Source organism: Schistocerca gregaria, chromosome 1 (genome assembly GCF_023897955.1).
Source record: "Schistocerca gregaria isolate iqSchGreg1 chromosome 1, iqSchGreg1.2, whole genome shotgun sequence".
Taxonomy (NCBI): Eukaryota; Metazoa; Arthropoda; class Insecta; order Orthoptera; family Acrididae; genus Schistocerca; species Schistocerca gregaria.
In genome coordinates this window covers 709571544-709594777 of record NC_064920.1, presented here as the reverse complement: position 1 = coordinate 709594777, position 23234 = coordinate 709571544, and the positions used below count along the sequence as shown (strand labels likewise).

The 23234-nt window shown below is 45.1% G+C and overlaps 1 protein-coding gene across 1 annotated transcript in view; it reads right to left on the bottom strand.

The window, feature by feature from the left end:
- The window catches only part of LOC126269432 (inverted formin-2-like), a 479426-nt gene extending 458939 nt beyond the window's left edge, over window positions 1-20487 (bottom strand). The window contains exons 1-2 of the mRNA XM_049973996.1: window positions 20463-20487; window positions 20115-20384 (exon numbers count right to left, since the gene is read on the bottom strand). Coding sequence (XP_049829953.1) covers window positions 20115-20384; window positions 20463-20487 — 295 coding nt within the window. The remainder of the gene's footprint in view (window positions 1-20114; window positions 20385-20462) is intronic.
- Between the last annotated feature and the right edge of the window lie 2747 nt (window positions 20488-23234).

Genomic DNA, 23234 nt, shown 5'->3' with positions numbered 1-23234 from the left:
AATTCGTGAAATCGGATGAATCTCTTTGAAACACCTTCGACTGACCGTTTCAAGAACTTCACGAGAGCGTCTCGTACTATATGCACGGTTACGTAAGAGATTGTTTACAGTCTTCGTTGGCTACCCGTAACTGTGATGCGCTTCCTTTCAATGTGAAGGTGAACGAGACTCACAGAACGGGCGCGCACGCACGCTCTGGCCCGCCAAACAACATTCAGGCTTTCTGAAATGTTCTTCACAAGCGTACTGGATGTACTCCATCTGTGTCCTCGGATACGCGATATGCAAACAGCTACAGGCGCAACAGCCTTATCGTCATGCCAAAAACGCAAAGAGCAAAAACCTAGTAACTGGAGAACAAAAGACTGAATATCTACATCTGTATTCCGTAAGCTACGCTGCGGAGTGTGGGGGAGGGTACTTCGTGTACTACTGTCACTTCCTCATTTTCCTTTTGCAGTCGGAGTAGTTCGCCAGAAGAAAGATTGCCGGTAAGCCTCGATGTGAGCTCGAATCTCTCTAACTTTATCTTCATGGTCTTTTCGCAAGGTATATGAGGGAGGAAGCGATAAATTGATTGACTCTTCTAGGAATGTACGCTCTCAGAACTTTAAAAATAAACCACGCCCTGATGAAGAACGGCTCTCTTGCAGCGTCTGCCACTGCAGTCACTGCATCATCTGTGATGCTTTCGTGCCTACTAAAGGAGTTCAGTACAACGATTATATACAAAGGAAATAAAACCGATCACTCCAGCCGTTGTTGTCAGTAGTAAAATTCGGATGAGGTCGCTTCTTCTTTATTCAAGCAGCTCCTCACCGGGCCTCTCGAGGCTCAGTGGACATTCTTCCTTACCTCCATACCGCAGAAGAATCAGAGCAGGCACCGGGAATCGAATCCCAGTCCTTCCACATCGAAAGCGATCACCATTTGACTACAGTACACATTATATTACTCCAGATGACGAATTTTTTTTTTACTCGTAGAGCTGTTCTAGAGTCAGTTACATCGTAGGTAAGCACTGGTGTAGCTCACAAATTAAAAAAGGCAGAAATAGTACACTGAAATGCCTTATTGCTCACAGGTCGACATTCCTCAGCTTTATACGTCTACTTGAATACTCCGCAAGCCCTTGGATATCCGGCGAATGCCAGAACTGGAAATCTCCTTCAACACATTCGCATTTCCCTCTGTCTGACTACCAGCATGATGGGATATTTGCCTGAAAAGAATGAAGATCTACAAGAGCCCGCCCTGCTCTTAAGAGTTGGGAGTGAAAGGAATGAAACATGAGGAATCCATTGTACAGTGCAACAGAGAGGGTACGTTGCATCAGTTAATCTATTTTCCCTTGTTCGTTTCGCGTATGGAGCAATGGAAAAGTGAGTCTCTAAATGGATCTGTAAACGCCCTAATCTCTTATCTTTTTCTCTTGATACCTATACAAGAGATACGTTGGTGACTGCACAGCGGTTACACGGTCATCTTCAATATAGGTTCTTTAAATTTACCCAACAGGGTTTTGCGAGAACTACATCGTCTTTCTTCCAAATTTTTAGTTTTAAGTTTCCCGAGAATTTCTTTTCGTATGGGCTACACCAACCTGTTTCCATCCTAGCAGCGCATCTCGTTCGATGTCCGTTGGCCAGTTTGTTGAGGAATACAAGCACTGTGAAGGACGTCTGTGTCAGCCACCTCTCATGAAAGTATTACGAGGGGAAATCAAAAAGTAAACGGACTATTGAGAAAAGGAATATTTATTCTATTGACAAAAAACTGAAACATACATTATTTTTCTACATAACCTCCCTGCACTTCAACGCATTGTGTCCAACGTTTCCCAAGTTTTTTTGATTCTGTCGGAAAAAAAGTTGTTTGGTTGCACCTGGAACCAATTTTGCACTGCGTTAATGACTTCTACGTCGGTTGAAAATCATCTTCCCCTGAGAGCTTCCTTTAATTGCCCAAACATCTGGAAATCGCTTCTAGCCAGCTCTGGACTGTATGGCGGGCGTTCCAGAAATTCGAATCCGAACTCCTTCACTGTTTCGGCCATCTGTTTAGCAGAATGTGGCTGAGCGTTATCTTGCTGCAATGACACCTTTTCGCAGTTTTCCGCTACATTTGCATCTGATTGATTAGTTCGTAACACATCACAATAGTTCTCAGTGTTGACAGTTTCGCCTCTTAGGGTGAAACGAAAGACTACCCCACCGTCCATGTCCCAAAAGAGTATTAGAGTAATCTTACCTGCTGATGGTTGACGTTTCTTAATTTCTGATGATGATGGGCGTTTCCAAACCATCCTCGCAGCCTTACTTTCCGGTTCGTGATGATGCACCCACGTTTTGTGCACAGTGACGTCTTGCTATAAAAGGCCATATCCCTAGCGATGATAAGGGGCAAAATGCTTACGAGAGATGTCCATCCTTTGCGCCTTATGCTGCACTTACAGTTCTTTCGGTTCCCACCATGCACACACTTTGCAAAAATTAAGCCTGTCGTGTAAGATGGAATCCGCTGAACCACATCTGATATGACAAGTATTGGCGATTTCGTCCACTGTAATTCATCTTTTATGTTTCACCATACCCTCAACGACTTCGAAATTCTCCTCAGTTCTTGACGTCGTTGGCCTGCCCGATCTTTCTTTCTCACATAGAGAAGTTCTCTCCTGTATGCAGAGCATTACCCATTCGTAGATCTTGCTTGGCGATAAACAGGTGTTACCATACAGCTCTTGCATTCGACGAATAATTTGCGCAGGTTTAACACCTTCCTCAAACAAAAGGCGAATCACTGCCCTCATTTCCTCCTTAGTGCAGAATCACAATGGAGTTTCCATGTTCAGCCCTGGATTTTGACAGTGTTACCAAGCCCTGCGGAAGTCCTTTAATTTTTCACTTCCCCTCGTATATGTAACGATTAACTTTTCCTCTCCTCGTTCAGCAGATTTATTTTCTACTATTTGATTATCATATGGACACACCGGGGATAAGGTTTGCGCAGGAAACCAACTTCATTGATTTTATTTCCCCCTTCTACTTCATAACAGTATCCTACGTTACCCACTATTCATGACCTAATCAGGGTTAGCCCTGTGATGCATGTATGTATCGTTAATTGGGAGCGAATGTGCAATCAATGAATCAGTATATCTTTCTTGGTTGTAATTGTGGAAGTGTGAGGTCTGTCGAATATTTAGCTTTCAAAATTGTCTTATGGCGTGACTGGGGCAGAAGACACCAGTTTGTCCCGTTCTTTTAAAAATTTCGTCTTGTTGTTGATCAACCAGACCAGTGGGCGAACTGTGGAATTTTCCTGCAAACTCTTGTTCGAGTTTTGTTTGGTAAACTGGCGGGAGGCTTGAGTGACGGGCGCTGTCATTTTCAGCATCCACCCGATTTGCCGAAGCGTTTGGCGGCCCGAGGTCGTTTTTCGTGACGACTGGTCGCTCGCCACACCCACTTGAAACGTCCCCTTACAAAAATTATACACGACTGTGCTTAAACTTACACACAATATTTTTAGCGCAACGCAATCTGACTTTCAAAAATCCCTACAAAAGAATGGCCCTGACTAACATTAACCTATACGTTTCACAAATCACTTACCTCACAAAAATCTTGGTTACTCGAACTACTGCAATAGAGCGAGCGCCACTACTGCCAGCTAACTAAAAGATTCAAACTGCGGAAGGCACTAACTACTGATAGACATAGTTAGCAAATGAAAGATTTTGATAGAGAACAAACAATGTATTTACCTTAATAATCATAATATATATATCAGTTCATGACATCAGTTCTTATAAATTTGAAAACTTCGCAATCTCTCTCCCCACGTCCACCACCGCTGGCGGCTCGCCTCCAACTGCGCAACGCTACGCGCTGTTAGCATCCAGCTGCCGCTGCCCAACACTACAATGGCGAGTATTACAACAATGCCAACCAGCCACAGACTGCACACGGCACAGCCAGTGATTTTCATACAGAGCGCTACGTGGCGGCGGCGTTACCAATAAAAAAACCTAAACAGCCTACTTACACACTAAGGGATGTTGCACCAGATCACAGCGTCTGGAAAGTTTTAGAAAGTTTCGTCATCTCTCAGTCGTGGTCTGGCAGTGTCATGAGGAACACGTGCTGCTTCCGAACGGACGTAGGATAAAACAGTTTGGTTGCGGTTGTGGTTCCTGTGAGACCTTTCGTTTTAATATGTAGGTAGACCATGCAGTAATTAAATTCAATTATTAAGGGAATTATGTGGCTACATTTTGCGAATGTAAATTTCGTTGTCTTTCGACTTAGTTTTCAGAAGGGCGACTTGTTTTCACTATTCACCCAAATTATGATTTTCATTATGGCCTACAGATTTTGTTGAGTAGAATGAACAATCGCAAGCCAGGACTGACGGCAACTGCATGCAGTTCGTAGGAATTATCAGGATGTTCTATGATCGGTAAACTTATCTTCCAGTAACTTCTTTTCCCAGTTGTACAGAGTGTGGGAATTTTAATACAACTGTGTCCTAACCATCCGATGAGAAGATCCTCTTCTGACGGAATAATATCTAGGGAGTTTGATAAGAAATCAACCCTCGTAAGGAACTGTGATATTAAAATCATTTACTCTATGTTAAATTATTGCTAAAATTCTAGGAAAGAATAACTCGTCTTAGTAAATGTTCTTTTCCATGAAATACAGTTCAGTAGTCGCTTACGTGCATTCCAGCACTCCTTTCCAGCTTCCGTAATAAATAATAATGGCGTGTGACGAGGGCCTCCCGTAGGGTAGACCGCTTCCGTAATTCGTGAGAATAGCTGCCAAGATTAAGAACTGTCCTTTTAAATTGTTAATGAAATTCATTCGCTCATCAATCGTGCTAAAGTCGTTTAGACGGATTCCGTTGTTTGTTGCAGAGAAGTCATTGGGCCAAATCTCATTACATTCTCTTACCCAGTTCATACGACATTTTACACAGTGGAATATACCAACAGCCTGATCTTCATAAGAAGCACAGTACCTTCATACAATCCATTAGGTACGGCAACAGATGAATCCCATATTTTCAATAGTGCTAAAGTTCCAAATTAAATTGAATCAGATGACCGGTAGCATCAATGCGTAAATTTAAATCGAATTAAAAGAACAATGGGAATCTTTTATCTGGAACAGTATTCTAGAACTGATAGTACTACCATTTTGTATGAGATTTTCTTTGTCGATGCACTGTGCTTTCCCAGAATCCATCCAGAAAATCCAAGTTTTCCATTCGCGTCCGCTACTACTAATTTTGCACATTCGTTCCACGGCTTATCGAGGACACTGAATGAATGAGGGCGCTGCCAGATGCGGGTGGGCGTGGTCCCTGCGTTCAGTCGCTACGCACAGCTGGAATTAAAAATGTCATAACGATATTTCGGATATGAGAAACGGTAAATCTAATCAACGATATGTGACATACATATAGATAATCAGTAGACAAACGAGTTCCGAGAAAATTGTTCTATTCTGTTACGAGTGAGGCGTCGGTTGTTGAGCTTTGGGCCAACACCAGCGTGCACTAGCAGGCCTTCGCCAGTAACTATCGCAAGGTGATGCCGATCTCGAGGATTTACATTGCAATAACGCAATGGATTAACCATTGTTAGAAAGTTAAAAGCATCTTGTGTCATTGAGACTTATCAGCAGCAGTACCCTCTAAAAATCCACGGTTACACTGATAGGGCCTTGACATGATAGGCTTTCAGAATGCGTTCCACCAATGGATTTACTATATTACTTCCGACAACTAGCAGTAAATAACGTGCTAACGCACTTGTTTATACGGCATACGAAATATAGTAATCTGTATCAGTACAAGACATTACTCTCAGTAGGTTGCTTCTTCTTATTGTTTCGCATATGTTGTTATGCATGTAGCTAAAGGACAAATTAAGCGGTACCCTCTTGTGTTATGCGGGCAGGCGAGCACTTGGTCTGGTTCCAACGCTTTAGAATCCGTTATAGTCATGTATAAGCTTTTCCCACGAAGAAGACGGCACGAGATGGTGGCCAAGTACGGCCTAAGTGACGCCTCAGTGAGGTGACGCACCAGATGCGTGACATTTCAGGCGCAGCTGCGTGCAGCTCGTGCGTTCGCCCAGCCGAGCGGCGTATATGCGGCTCTTGCATACCGCAAAGCACTCGTGCTTCGTCACTTTTGCGGTCTGCTCTGGTTGCGTCCACACCACGAGCTAAAGAGTGCAGCAGCAGTGGGGCCCAGCAATGGCAGCTCATGCGTTTGGTCAGCGTATTAATTAGGAAGTGTGGGGAAAGACTTACGGCAACATCCGCTGCGATTGTACGCTAAACACCCACATCCCGTCACCAGTGCAACAAGCTGTCAGTCAGTCACAGTCTCTCTCTCTCTCTCTCTCTCTCTCTCTCTCTCTCTCTCTCTCTCTCTCTCTCTCTCTCTCTCTCTCTCTCTCTCTCTCTCACACACACACACACACACAGAGGCAAAATGTGTGTCCGAACACGATTAAGGTCGAGCAAAGAATGTCATAAGCCACGGAATCGATTTTTCATTATTTACTGTTTTATACGTAATTGCGCACATTTGTGTGTGTGTGTGTGTGTGTGTGTGTGTGTGTGTGTGTGTGTGTGTGTGTGTGTGTGTGTGTGTGTGTGTAATGGTGGAGGATGGTGGGGGGGAGGGGGGGTGGCTCTGTGACAAAGAGACAAGGAGCCGATTAATGGATATTTATCTTCGTGCATCCATATTTCAGGTGGATGATGAGGGGAAACAGCTGGTATAATTTTGTATTAAAAATGAAACTCCTCCAGCTGTGTTTAAGATTTTATATTTATTTGGTTACTAGTTGGACTTACCCTGGACTACTAGTACTCAGCCACACACAATTGATATCGTCAAAGAATGGGCCTGGAGATGGCGCTGACGCAACGTCGAAACTAGTTGCCAAATAAATATAAAATCTTAAATACAGCTGGAGGAGTTTCATTTTTCATAAAAATCATGGTTTTTACTAGGTTGGTGCATAACTTCGCCCCGTTTTTCCGTAAGCTTAATTAACACAATAGATACACATAAAAGAGACTTTAGTCATCAACAATATATTCTCCCTCATTGTTTACAATAGTCTTTGAACGCTGGGCTAATTTTTCGATTCCGCGGTTGCAGAAATCACGTGGTTTTGAACTGAAGAAATCTCGAACCATGTTCGCAGCGAGTCTTCATCCGGAAAGAAAGTTCCTTGAAGGCTGTTGGACAGAGAGCGGAAAACGTGAAAAATCTGCTGGTGCAATATCATGTGAATAAATTGGGTGCGGACTGACTTCCCAATCCAGCTCTGTACAGTGATTTTTGTCAGTTTATTAGAATATGGGCGGGAGTCATCGTGGAGTAGCATCACTTCATGCAGTCTTCCTGTTCGTTGTTCTTGGACTGCGTCTGCAAGACGTCTCAGTTGTTTGCAATAAATGTCTGCAGTGATGGTTACAGCTCGCAAGCAGAGGTGCTCATATGGCCGCCAGCTGATTTTTGTGATCATGATCTGGAGCAGGGGTTACCAACAAAATTTTCTCGAGGTCCCCCTCATCGAGCATGACTGGTACCTTGTCATATCACAGTATTAGTACCGAAAAATACCAAGTGAAGAGTCTTTTTATACCTTTTCTATTTTTGGTGCTTAGAAAAAACATTGACATATTCATTATTGAAAAAATATTGAGCTTAAAAGTTTTTCAATTTATCCATCATTGTTGTCAACTACACTCCTGGAAATTGAAATAAGAACACCGTTAATTCATTGTCCCAGGATGGGGAAACTTTATTGACACATTCCTGGGGGCAGATACATCACATGATCACACTGACAGAACCACAGGCACATAGACACAGGCAACAGAGCATGCACAATGTCGGCACTAGTACTGTGTATATCCACCTTTCGCAGCAATGCAGACTGCTATTCTCCCATGGAGACGATCGTACAGATGCTGGATGTAGTCCTGTGGAACGGCTTGCCATGCCATTTCCACCTGGCGCCTCAGTTGGACCAGCGTTCGTGCTGGACGTGCAGACCGCGTGAGACGACGCTTCATCCAGTCCCAAACATGCTCAATGGGGGACAGATCCGGAGACCTTGCTGGCCAGGGTAGTTGACTTACACCTTCTAGAGCACGTTGGGTGGCACGGGATACATGCGGACGTGCATTGTCCTGTTGGAACAGCAAGTTCCCTTGCCGGTCTAGGAATGGTAGAACGATGGGTTCGATGACGGTTTGGATGTACCGTGCACTATTCAGTGTCCCCTCGACGATCACCAGAGGTGTATGGCCAGTGTAGGAGATCGCTCCCCACACCATGATGCCGGGTGTTGGCCCTGTGTGCCTCGGTCGTATGCAGTCCTGATTGTGGCGCTCACCTGCACGGCGCCAAACACGCATACGACCATCATTGGCACCAAGGCAGAAGCGACTCTCATCGCTGAAGACGACACGTCTCCATTCGTCCCTCCATTCACGCCTGTCGCGACACCACTGGAGGCGGGCTGCACGATGTTGGAGCGTGAGCGGAAGACGGCCTAACGGTGTGCGGGACCGTAGCCCAGCTTCATGGAGACGGTTGCGAATGGTCCTCGCCGATACCCCAGGAGCAACAGTGTCCCTAATTTGCTGGGAAGTGGCGGTGCGGTCCCCTACGGCACTGCGTAGGATCCTACGGTCTTGGCGTGCATCCGTGCGTCGCTGCGGTCCGGTCCCAGGTCGACGGGCACGTGCACCTTCCGCCGACCACTGGCGACAACATCGATGTACTGTGGAGACCCCACGCCCCACGTGTTGAGCAATTCGGCGGTACGTCCACCCGGCCTCCCGCATGCCCACTATACGCCCTCGCTCAAAGTCCGTCAACTGCATATACGGTTCACGTCCACGCTGTCGCGACATGCTACCAGTGTTAAAGACTGCGATGGAGCTCCGTATGCCACGGCAAACTGGCTGACACTGACGGCGGTGGTGCACAAATGCTGCGCAGCTAGCGCCATTCGACGGCCAACAGCGCGGTTCCTGGTGTGTCCGCTGTGCCGTGCGTGTGATCATTGCTTGTACAGCCCTCTCGCAGTGTCCGGAGCAAGTATGGTGGGCCTGACACACCGGTGTCAATGTGTTCTTTTTTCCATTTCCAGGAGTGTATTTGCCTCTATCTAATTCTAGTTTTGCGCTAGTGTGTGCCAGTGTCAGTTGGCTGTAGGTAGACGCTAGAGGCAAAAGTTAGCATTTTCTAAAGCTCTGCTCATACAGGAAGCGGCCAAAACAAAAAGTATCTGTTATCATACGAAATATATTTAATATATCTTTTATTCTAATACCATCTTGCGGACCCCTCTGGCATAGCTCGCAGACCCCTGGGGGTCCGCGGACCATCTGTTGGTAACCACTGGTCTGGAGCGAGCGATACGCACACACACGATATGTGAAAATTCCTCATTACATGCAAATATCTGGAGCACACTGGCGTAGATCATTGCGAATTAATGCGTTTACACAATCTTTATCGAAGCCCAGAGCTCTTCCTGAACGATCCTCCTAAAAACGATAAACCGTGCTCCGTCCAGTGGCATTATTCCCATACGTGGCGCAAGTATTTCTGGTTGCCCCCACTGCTGTCACCCCTCTATTGACCTAAGCAGAAGTATATTTCGAAAAGTTCCAATTTCTCTACTCGACGCTCAATTTTCTAGCATCCACAGGACCACTCCCTATCTCCAAATGACAAAACGACAATATGTAAACCGTCCGCCTCGATAGGTGTGTGTGTACACACACACACACACACACACACACACACACACACACACACACACACACAGCAGGCACGTTAGCTCAGCGTGTTCGGTCAGAGAGCCGGTTAGCCTCAGTAATAAAAAACTGAGTGGAAGGATCAACCATCGAACTTGAACAGGATGTCTTGCGACGTCCGCAGCGACCAAACACAACGATCAATAACAAACAAAATGCAAAAAAAAAAAGTGGTCATCGCGGCAGAGTGCCTTGCAAGCGGCCCGGGTTCGATTCCCGGCTGTGTCGGACATTTTCTCCGCTTAGGGACTGGGTGTTGTGTTGTCTTCATCATCATCTCATCCTCATCGACACACAAGTCGCCAGAGTTGCGTCAACTAAAAAAAATTGCACCAGGCGACCGGTCTACCCTACGGGAGGCCCTAGCCACACGACATTTCATTTTATTTCAATATGTAAACCCAAAGAGGAACAGTGAACTACAAATAAAAATTATAACCGATAAATAAACTTGCAGAAACCATAAAACCGGCTGTAAAACAAAAACGATACGAACTTGCGCGCCAACCTGACGCTTTTCCAATTCAAAGTGTAGCTTCACCTCTGACTACATGACGAAGAGACGTTGAACAACTGTACCCTAGCGACACAGAGATTGTAAACATTAAAATTTCTAGCTGTGCTATTCATGGGGTAATAAAAAGGTGTAGCTAAGCTTTCAGAAAACATTCCTCACACGTAGAGGAATAAAATACTTTATGTGGACATAGGTTTGCCGGCCGAAGTGGTCGAGCGGTTCTAGGCGCTTCAGTCTCGAACCGCGCGACCACTACGGTCGCAGGTTCGAATCCTGCCTCGGGCATGGATGTGTGTGATGTCCTTAGTTAGGTTTAGGTAGTTCTAAGTTCTAGGAGACTGATGACCTCAGATGTTAAGTCCCATTGTGCTCAAAACCATTTGAACCATTTTTTACCTGGGTCCGGAAACGCTTTGTTTCCATGTTAATGTTTTTTTTCTACTTCTCTTCATAATCACATTAATCATGGGAAACACACAGATACATGGTATGTTCCGCAATCAACGTTCGACGCCCAGAGAAATGAAGGGAGGAAGAAAGGAAGGTCAGAGTTTAAGTTTCCATTGAGATCGTTAGAGACGGAGCACGATCTCGGATTACGGGAGGATGGGCAATGAAACAGGCCACGCCCTTTTCAAAGGAACCATCGTGAGAATTGAGCCATCGTGCTCCCGATTCGTTGGCCTACACACTCTTCAGACCTAAACCCACTACATTTTTATTCGTGGGGGCATTTGAAAGCTGTTGTGTACGAAACTACGCTACGAGATGTGCATAGTGTTCGTGGCCGTATTATGGAAGACTGTGAAACAATACGCATTTCTCCAGGGACGGGTTAGGGCATTAGGAATTCAATGCGACGGCGGGTTGATGCACATATCCTTGCTAACGGAGGGCATTTTGAAGATTTCAGTTGGGAAAGTGTTTCATACGTGCTTATACATTCTTTTGCTATGAGTTTCCTTTGATCAATGGGTGAGAAAGAGAGCTCTGCCATGGAAATAAAGCGCTTCCGGATCCATGTTCACATAATCTATTTCCTTCCTCTGCATGCGAGAAATGTTTCCTGAAAGATTGGTCTTCGTTTTTTGTTACACCCTGTACAACACTACATGTGTTTCTGACAGATTCGCTTGGCTTGCAAAAAGCAACTCAATTTATTACTCAGACAGGTGTCAGGTCTCTAACAATGCTGAATTATATATTTAACGACACAATAAAATAGTATCGTCCATGATGGTAACCACCCGCTCTAGCCCAACTACTTTTGGACGAGAAAATTACTGATCAGGAAAGATTTAAGTGTTATTTTGCATGAACGTTGATCTTTGCACCAAACTGGTGCGTTCAGCTTATGAAAAACCATCATTCTTGGGAACATGGGACAGAGGGTGACGATATAAGTAACGGAACTGGAATACCACAGTCGTATATTCAAAGTATCTATCATTCAGACGACTAGTTTCATCAACACATTTGTGTCACCTTCAGGTCACACTACAAACCAAATAAGTACTTCCAGTCATTGGCACATGTATCGTAGGACCCACACAGTTACCAGGTGCCGTAGACCGCTATTCATCAGGAGTGTATATTCCGAACGTGTAGTCACCGATGTCATGATTGGAGGTACTGATTTGGTTCATAATAGGACCTGAAGATGACGTAAAGGTAGCATTGAAACTTGTTGTCTGAATAATGGACAGTACTTTGAAAATACAGCTGTGGTGTTCCATTACTTATAAAGGTCGTATTATCCAAGCGTCGGGACAGTAGTGCTGCGGCGTTGTTTCGTTGTCAGTGCGTGTCTTGCTGCAGTTTAAGCAGCTCCAGTGCCTGCTCCAAGAGTGAGCTTTAAGGATGCAGCACTGCTTCCTAATCTGCATAGCTCAATAGTAAAAGAAAAGAGAGTGCAGAGTTAATGGAAGAGCGGTGCGTCACGACTCCAGTAGAAAATATAAAAAAGAAGATCGACGTTCCTTCAACACAATATGCGTCTTGCAACTCTAGCCAGTAGCAAAAAGTTAGCAGCTTCGGTGCCAATGTACAGTGCTGCTACGCTGGTTTGCATAACGCGCCAGCACTTCGTCAGGTTGTTGGCATCAGATTGCTTTCCCGTCTGTGCAGGTTCATCGGCCTCTGCTCGCATTCTTTGGCTGTGCCAGACATGAATTTCTGCTGTCCGTTGCCGGCCGTTGTGGCCGAGCGGTTCTAGGTGCTTCAGTTTGGAACCGCGCGACCGCAACGGTCGCAGGTTCGAATCCTGCCTCGGGCACGGATGTGTGTGATGTCCTTAGGTTAGTTAGGTTTAAGTAGTTCTAAGTTCTAGGGGACTGATGACCTCAGATGTTAAGTCCCATAGTGCTCAGAGCCATTTGTGCTGTCCGTTGCTATGATCCTATAAGATGTTGCGAAGCTTGCACAGACAGAAATTGGCCTTTACAGGGAACCACAGTGACGTTTCCCTTCAGAAATTAAAAGTAAGTTGCTCTGAAAACTTAAGGACGGGTTATATAAAGTAACGTAACATATTCACTAGTCCGTGGAAATGAATGAAAGTGCGGGGGCATCTTTTCAGAGATCTCTCAGTCGTGCACAGAAATCTGAACGTCACGTGGCGTGAGGTCAACTGTAGCGCCAAATGGGGCTGGCCCCGGAACACGAGGCAGTCCAAGGAATGGCAAAAGACCGATGTACGTCAGTCAGCGAGCAGTTCCTGCGCTGGTGTTCTTAATTACAGCATGGCCCGGAAACAACATTTGGATGACTTCACATGGGGAAGAATCATCGGGAAAGTGGAAGAAGGACGAAGTGTGACGAGTTGGCCCAGGAGTTTGGTGTGGCTCACAGCATTGATTTAGGTGCATTGACTACAACTTTCATCACAGGCACTGCTGCCCGAAGGGGATGAGGTGGTCGACTGCGACCAACTACAGCACGAGACGGCCGCTACACTGTGCACGAGTGTCACTCCAAAAGAAATGTACACTATTTTTTTTAAATCCATCTTTTATTCTACATGTTTGAAAGTTTTACAGTGTAGATACATCATTTAGGAACAATATTTTAATTTCTCCACATAATTTCCATCCCTCTCAACTGCCTTACGCCATCTTTGATCCAGCGCCTGTATACCCGCACGACAAAAATCTTGGCCAACCTGTTGGACCCACTGTTTGGCAGCGTGCACAAGGGAATTGTCATCTTCAAATCTTGTTCCACGAAGAGTGTCTTTCAGTTTCCCAAACAGATGACAGTCGCATGGAGCCAGGTCAGGACTGTAAGGCGGGTGTTTCAGTGTTGTCCATCCGAGTTTTGTGAACGCTTCCATGGTTTTTTGACTTACATGTGGCCGTGCATTGTCGTGCAGCAGCAAAACATCCTGCTTTTGCCGAGTGGTCGAACACGACTCAATCGAGCTTGAAGTTTCTTCAGTGTCGTCACATATGCATCAGAATTTATATTGGTTCCACTTGGCATGATGTCCACAAGCAAGAGTCCTTCGGAATCGAGAAACACCATAGCCATAACTTTTCCAGCAGAAGGTGTGGTTTTGAATTTTTTTCTTGGGTGAATTTGCATAATGCCACTGCACTGATTGGCTCTTCATCTCTGGTGAAAAATGATGGAGCCATGTTTCATCACCTGTCACAATTCTTCCAAGAAATTCAGCTCCACCATTCTCGTACTGTTCCAAAAGTTCGCTGCATACCGTTATTCATGTTTCTTTGTGAGCCACTGTCAGCATCCTGGGAATCCACCTGGCACAAACCTTTTTCAACTCCAACACTTTCAGTATTCTGCAAACACTTCCTTCCCCTACCCCAACGTAGCGTGACAATTCGTTCACTGTGATGCGTCTGTCAGCAGTCACCAATTCGTTAACTCTCTGCAAACTGTCTGGAGTGTGTGCAGTACAAGGCCTGCCACTCAGAGGACAATCCTCAATATTGCCGAGCCCGCTTTCATCACGTTACCTGCTTGCCCACCCACTAACTGCACTGCAATTGACAGCAGCATGTCCATACACCTTTTTCAACCTGTTGTGGATGTTTGCGACTGTCTTGGTTTCCAGCACAGGAATTCTATGACAGCACATTGCTGCTGACGAACGTCAAGTGTAGCAGCCATCTTGAAGACATGCTGTGACGGCGCCACTCACGGGAACAGGTTGAACTAAGTTTGAAATCAAGCGGGAAGGATGTGTCTACACACTGTAAAACTTTGTCACATGCAGAATGAAAACTGTATTTTTACAAAAATAGTGTCTAATTCTTTTGGAGTGACCCTCGTAACAGGCAACAAGGGACCCACGTCAAACAGCGGGTGCAATTGCTTCCGCATTCAACAGGACTGCAAAGGAAAGTCTCACGCTCGACAGTAGCACCATGACTGCATGGGGCTGATCTCTTTGCCCGACGATCAGTACATTATGTTCCGTTGACACGTGCACATTGGCAGCACCGTTTGCTGTAGTGCTAATGGCACTGGGACTGGACCAGTGGAGAGTGGGACGGCGTGCTCTTCTCGAATGAAAGCAGGCGCAGTCTGAGTGGAGATTCTGGACGTACCCTCATATAACGACAGACTGGAACACACATTGCACCCAGGAACGTTGTCGCACATGATCGTTTTGGTGGTCCAGGTGTTACAGTATGGGGAGGCGTAATGTTGCATGGACGCACTGACCTCCAAACCTTTGAACGCGGTACCGTCACCAGTCAACGTTACTGTGACACTGTACTCCGTCCCCAAGTGCGTCTTTTAGCGGTGCATTCGACTCTGACTTCATTTCCATGGATGGCGACCGCACCGATCAGTTTATGTGGAGGAGCTCTCGGAACGAGAAGATAATCGGTGAATGGACTGTCCTCACCGTTCCCTCGACTTAAATCCCATCTAACGCGTACGGGATGCGTTTGGGAGACACATTGCGGCTCATAGACGTGCAGTTGTCAACCGCGCTGGTGAAGGAGTGGAACACTGTACCACAGTAACTCCTTATCAGCCCTGTAGCCAACATGGGAGCACATTGCAGAGCATGCACTGACATCCGTAGTCACCACACATTCTGTTAAGAACCATGGTGAAACGCAGTGGCTTCAGGGTAATTACTCTCTTCGAATGAAAGTGCTTTTTCTATTCGTCCCATTGCATATTTTTTCAGATTTCTTATTTATATAAATGATATGCCTTCTAATATTACAGGTGATTCAAAAATATTTCTGTTTGTTGATGACACCCGCTTGTGTGTAATATTGAAACAGTATCAAATACTGTACCTCATGAAATAAGTTCGTGGCTTGTGGAAAATAATTTGATGCTAAATCACAGTAAGACTCAGTTTTTACAGTTTCTAACTCACAATTCAACAAGAGTCGATGTTTTGGTCAGACAGAATGGCCATATTATAAGAGAGACGGAACAGTTCAAGTTCCTAGGCGTTCGGATAGATAGTAACCTGTTGTGGAAAGCCCATGTTCAGGATCTTGTTCAAAAACTAAATGCTGCTTTATTTACCATTAGAACAGTATCTGAAATAAGTCACAGTTCAACACGAAAAGTAGTGTACTTCGCATATTTTCATACGTTTATGTCCTATGGGCTATGGTATTATTTTTTGGGGGTAATTCTTCTGATTCAAAAAGGGTATTTTTGGGTAAAAAACGGGCTGTTCTAGGTATATGTGGGGTAAGTTCGAGAACCTCTTGTCGACCCCTATTCATAAGTCTGGGAATCCTGACATTGCCCTCACAGTATATATTTTCTTTAATGCCGTTTGTTGTTAGCAATATTAGCTTATTCCCAAGAGTTAGCAGCTTTCACTCAGTTAATACTAGGCAGAAATCAAATCTACGTGTGGAATGCTCATCCTTGACTCTTGTGCAGAAAAGAGTGCAGTATTCTGCTGCATCCATTTTCAATAAGCTACCACAAGAACTAAAAAATCTTAGCAGTAGCCCAAACACTTTTAAGTCTAAACTGAAGAGTTTCCTCATGGCTCACTCCTTCTATTCTGTCGAGGAGCTCCTGGAAGAGTTGAAAAATTAAGCAATTTCTAGTGTTACATTGTTAATTTTCTTTATTTAAACTTACGACTTGTCGCCTGAATACGTTTCTTATATTTCATTTTATCTGTTTCTACTATCGTGTTATTATTTCATGTAGTGACTCGTTCCATGACAATGGAGACTTCTCCTTAATTTGGTCCCACGGAACAATAAATAAAAAAATAAAGAAATGAAGTTACCTTCTCTACTATACCGTTACAGTTCTTTCTATGTGTGGTCCAAGCCTCGTCGGGACTTAACTGCTAAGGTCATCAGTCCCTAAGCTTACACACTACTTAACCTAAATTATCCTAAGGACACACACACACACACAAACACACACACACACACACACACACACACACACACACACACACACACACCATCATGCGAATGTTAATTTCGTATTGCACACCAGTGTAGTCTATATGCGTCCTCTCCGTTATTTAGGTCAGCAAATGACATTGCAATAACAATCACACAACTCATCCGATTCACATAAAAGTATTATAATGGAATGCCGCTTCTGTATAAAAAAAATCATCAAAGAAGACGAAACGGGAAGGTTCTTTTGATGCACAGTAGCCACCGTTCCTCACAAACGCCCTTGCGCTACGTTGCGTCACAAAAAAGCAGAGATAACGCTGGCCCATATATTCATAAACCGCTGTCTCATACTAAAGTCTATTCAGTTACGGTAGCGCGCGAACTCCCTCACTAGCGTTCTGTACAAGACATTAACTGCAGTGCTGGCTGTGTAGATCGGGTTCAGTAGCCTCAATTTCTGTCCGCCTGCCAGCATACTTCGACCTTAGGTACATTTTGTGGCGTTTCTGCATAATTTTTACTGGGAACACTGAGATGTGGTTTGTCACTATACTGATCTTTTCCCCGCTGTACCGCAAAAAACTGTAGTTCTTGAATATCTCATAGCGTGATACTTGGAAGCATTGAGGAATACGATGAAGCCCATCAGCTTTGACCAGTGGCTCTCGCAACCACCACAGCGATTATGACGCCATAAAACCATACTACGATTTTAACTGTCAAAATACCAATACGACCGCGTCACTACAGGTGTTTCGAGCGCAGATGTTCTTCTAATCAATCACTTCCATAATGATTGCTTTAAAACATCCTACCACAGTGGGAAAATAAGAATTCTCATCGGGGATACAAATACGAAATGGGCAATACACAAAAATTGAACTGTTAAGGGAAAAATTCATTTAAGAAAGGCTTCTTTCCGTGACCCGATCGCTAGCTTCATCGGATAACGACCAAACAATGACCTTGTAAACTAACGTAGACCTAGGGCTGTGATACAAATCAGTGCCACAATAAACCTGCATTTAAAATGGCGGTAGAGCAATAATAAATCTGACGGTACCATCTCTGGTAAAAAGCAAACGACAATATCGAAATATTCAGTACACCTTAAAGTTCATCCATTTGCATAGTATAGTCTGCTAAAAGCCACGACTCGATATCTTCCTTGGATTATGAAATCTTAGGATGTTATGACTTACGTGATTCAGCCTATACCGTACAAGCGCCCGATGCAGTAGGTTGTAGCGGAGGGAACTCATGTTGAACGGAGAAAACTTCGTTTCTTCTTGCAGAAGTAATGTGTGATAAAGGAAGTGGCGAGGATACAATAGGGGACATGCCGAAATTGAATAATCTTAGACAGAAGTCTACCAGGACACAGAGCAGTTGTTGTCTTTGTAATGAACCTTGTCTTCTCAGAACTTTCGTTGTGCAATTGAAACATTCGATTCCGTATACACTTGAGTTAATTTTTATACTTAAATTATAAGTTTACAACTGAAGATAATTTTGCACGTATGTGATAGGCATGACAATATTTTTCTGATAAAGTTATTTTATTTTTCATGTCGATCCATTTAGCAACATTGATCTTGGACCATAAGGATTAGTAATTTCAATTGTTAACTTAAATGAGTCAATAAACACTTTACAGTTAAATTAATAGTATTACGCTTTAGTTTTCATACAAACAAAATTTCTGTTTTCACTTTAACTTTTCCAATTTTACTAACGATAATTCAGCCGAAAATTATACGAACACAGGACGCTGATAGTTTTTATATTGCCAAGAATTGTAACCTCCATAATTAATTACAAGGCGCATAAATCTTTATACAAATAACTAGCCGGCCGCTGTGACCTAGCACTCCTAGGTGCTTCAGTCCGGAACCGCGCTGCTGCTACTGTCGCAGGTTCGAATCCTGCCTCGGGTATGGATGTGTGTGATGTCCTTAGGTTAGTTAGGTTTACGTAGTTCTAAGTCTAGGGGACTGATGACCTCAGGTGTTAAGTCCCATAGTACTTAGAGCCATTGAACCATTTTGAACAAATAATTATTTCCAGCAAACATTATGTAAATTATACGTGAAAAGCAATTTCAATTAAGATAGTCATAATAAAATTCAGTTGAACTATATCCTGTTGTAAAAGGGTCTGCAAGCTATGTACGTAATAATTATAGAAATATTAGTGGCCATGATAGTTTCAGTTGTCGAGATTGGTCAATGTAATTATCAAGTTTTTTACGTTGTGTTGAAACATTGCACGATGCATTTATGTAGCAAGTGGTGTTGTGAAAACCGTCGAGAGTTTACGAAAAAATACTGATGACGTAAAAAAGGAACGATATTCGAGCGACTTTCGCTGAAACAAAAAATCTCAAACTTGAATGAGATTTTCAGTCTGCAGCGGAGTGTGCGCTGATATGAAACCTCCTGGCAGATTAAAACTGTGTGCTGGACCGAGACTCGAACTCTGGACCTAGTCTTTCGCGGGCAAGTGCTCTACCATCTCATTTTGTTCGTTTTCGTTCGTTGTATCTGCTCGGGGCGGACGTCGCAAGACATCCGTTTCAGCTCGTCGTTGACCCATGAACTCAGTCTTTTCATTGCAGAGAACAGCTAACACTCTGACCGAAAACGCTGAGTTACCGTGCGGGCTCCATCTGAGCTACCCAAGCACGACTCACAGCTTCACTTCTGCCAGTACCTCGCCTCCAACCTTCGAGTCTCGGTCCGGCACACAGTTTTAATCTGCCAGGAAGTTTCATATTTAACCTCAAACTTGTTAACTGGAGAGCATAAACAGGAACCGGCACCTTAGACAACGAGACAGCCATAGAAGATAAGTAACATTTATTTGTTAATATAAAGTTTCGGCCCTTGCGAAATTATATGAACGTTGACAACACTAGAATAGTTCGACGTACTATGTTTACTTTCTGTGCATCTACGTACATTGTGATAGTAGGGGGTTGAGTTGGGTTGTTTGGGGAAGCGGACCCCACAGCAAGGTCATCGGTTGAGGGAAGGATGGGGAAGGAAGTCGGCCGTGTCCTTTCAAAGGAACCATCCCGGCATTTGCCTGGAGCGATTTAAGGAAATCACGGAAGACCTAAATCAGGATGGCCGGACGTGGGATTGAACCGTCGTCCTCCCGAATGTGATAGTAAGGGATATGTAACATTGTACCTTGGAGCACGTAAGCTTGTGACCAGCACTAGCAGTAGAGCGGTACTTGAGACGGGCGCTAAAAACGAAATTCTCAGTTCGAGTCCCGGAGCCAGGCACACTTGTTTAGCTCTACGAATGCCTGCGGAGAAAGCAGAAGCTCGGACCGCGCACTCACCCAACTTCCGAGGACCGTTGGCTGCCGGCGGCGGCGGCGGTGGCATGAGGTCGTCCGCGGCGCCGTTGGTGCTGCCGCAGCCGGCGGCGCTGGCGGCGCTGGCGTCGGCGGGCAACACGTCCACGTCGGCCATGGCTGCGGTCCGGCTCGCTCCCGCCGACTGACTGCCGGAGCCGCGCAGCGCCGCGCGCTGAGGTCCGCGCCTCGCCAACAGGTTGCCCGCGGCCGCGGCCCGCTGCCTCGCCACGCGCTCTCCTCGCACCGGCGCGCCTGCACACGTTACACGTGTTTACGCTCGCGGCGGACCTAATCGCGAGCGGCCCACACAACAGCTGAGGAAGAACTAACAGTACACTGAGGTGATAAATGTCATGGGATACCGCCCTAAAATAGTGTCGCACCTCCTATCACTCGGCATAGACATCTTTCAAATTCTGAAGGTGGCAGGGGTAAAATACAGGGAGCGAAAGGCTATTTGCAATTTGTACAGAAACCAGATGGCACTTATAAGACTCGAGGGGCATGGAAGGGAAGCAGTGGTTGGGAAGGGAGTAAGACAGGGTTGTAGCCTCTCCCCGATGTTATTCAATCTGTATATGGAGCAAGCAGTGAAAGAAATAAAAGAAAAATTCGGAGTAGGTTTTAAAATCCATGGAGAAGAAGGAAAAAAAAGACTTTGAGGTTTGCCGATAACATTGTAATTCTGTCACAGGCAGCAAAGGACTAGGAAAAGCAGTTGAACGGAATGGATAGTGAAGGAGGATATAAGATGAACATCGACAAAAGCAAAACGAGGATAATGGAATGTAGTCGAATTAAGTCGGGCGATGCTGAGGGAATCAGATTAGGAAATGAGACACTTAAAGTAGTAAAGGAGTTTTGCTATTTGGGGAGCAAAATAACTGATGATGGCGGAAGTAGAGAGGATATAAAATGTAGACTGGCAATGGCAAGGAAAGCGTTTCTGAAGAAGAGAAATTTGTTAACATCAGTATAGATTTAAGTGCTAGAACTCGTTTCTGAAAGTATTTGTATGGGGTGTAGCCATGTACGGAAGTGAAACATGGACGATAAATAGTTTGGACAAGAAGAGAATAGAAGTTTTTGAAATGTGCTGCTACAGAAGAATGCTGAAGATTAGATGGGTAGATCACGTAATTAATGAGGAGGTATTGAATAGAATTGGGGAAAACAGGAGCTTGTAGCACAATTTGACTAGAAGAAGGGATCGGTTGGTAGGTCATGTTCTGAGGCATCAAGGGATCACCAATTTAGTATTGGAGGGCAGCGTGGAGGGTAAAAATCGTAGAGGGAGACCAAGAGATGAATACAGTAAGCAGATTCAGAAGAATATAGGTTGCAGTAGGTACTGGCAGATGAAGAAGCTTGCACAGGATAGAGTAGCATGGAGAGCTGCATCAAACCAGTCTCTGGACTGAAGACCACAACAACAACAACAACAACACAACAACAACAACAGTGCAGCAACTTTACGTGGCATCAACAAGTCGTTGGAATTCGCCTGCAGGAATATTGAGCCACGTTTTCTCTACAGCTCTCAATAATTGCGGAAGCATTGCCTGTGCTATAGTTCGAGCACGAACTGATCTCTCAATTATGTCCCACAAATGTTTGATGGGGCCCCGCGGGATTAGCCGAGCGGTCTTAGGCGCTGCAGTCAAGGACTGTGCGGCTGGTCCCGGCCGAGTTTTCGAGTCCTCCGTCGGGCATGGGTGTGTGTGTTTGTCCTTAGGATAATTTGGGTTAAGTAGTGTGTAAGCTTAGGGACTGATGACCTTACCAATTAAGTCCCATAAGATTTCACACACATTTGAACATTTTTCGTTCGATGGGATTCATGTCGGGCGATATGCGTCGCCAAATCGTTCGCCCGAATTGTCCATAATGGTTCTAATCACGTACAGTTGTGGCCCAGTGATGTGGCACATTGTCATCCGTAAAAATCCCAGCCTAGTTTGGGACCATCCAAGCAGCCGAACATAACCATTTCGCGTCAATGATCGGTTCAGTTGGACCAGAGGACGCAGTCTATTCCATATAGAGGCAGCCCACACCATTGCGGAGCTACTCCCAGCTTTCACTGTGCTTTCTTGACAACTTGGGTTCGTGGCGTAGGACCTACGGCACACTCTGACTCTACGCGGTGCATTCAAGTTCTAAGGCCTCCGATTTTTTTTCTCCGGACTGGAAAGAGGTAAAAACATGCGCATTGTTTTAAAATGAGGCCGCGTTCATTGTCAATACGTCCCAGAGATGGCAGCACCGTATGGCAGATGGAATTTTACCGCCAGCGGCGAGAATCAGAACTGTTTTAAATACTTAAAATGGCGATTTTTCCTTACTTGAACAGCGTGCAATCATTCGTTTTCTGAATTTGCGTGGTGTGAAACCAATTGAAATTCATCAACAGTTGAAGGAGACATGTGGTGATGGAGTTACGGATGTGTCGAAAGTGCGTTCGTGTGTGTGACAGTTTAATGAAGGCAGAACATCGTGTGACAACAAACCGAAACAACCTCGGGCTCGCACAAGTCGGTCTGACGACATGATCGAGTAAGTGGAGAGAGTTGTTTTGGGGGATCGCCGAATGATTGTTGAACAGATCGCCTCCAGAGTTGGCATTTCTGTGGGTTCTGTGCACACAATCCTGCATGACGACCTGAAAATGCGAAAAGTGCCATCCAGGTGGGTGCCACGAATGCTGACGGACGACCACATGGCTGCCCATGTGGCATGTTGCCAAGCAATGTTGACGCGCAACGACAGCATGAATGGGACTTTCTTTTCGTCGGTTGTGACAATGGATGAGACGTGGATGCCATTTTTCAATCCAGAAACAAAGCGCCAGTCAGCTCATTGGAAGCACACAGATTCACCGCCACGAAAAAAATTTCGGGTAACCGCCAGTGTTGAAAAAATGATGGTGTCCATGTTCTGGGTCAGCGAGGGCGTAATCCTTACCCATTGCGTTCCAAAGGGCACTACGGTAACAGGTGCATCCTACGAAAATGTTTTGAAGAACAAATTCCTTCCTGCACTGCAACAAAAACGCCCGGAAAGGGCTGCGCGTGTGCTGTTTCACCAAGACAACGCACCCGC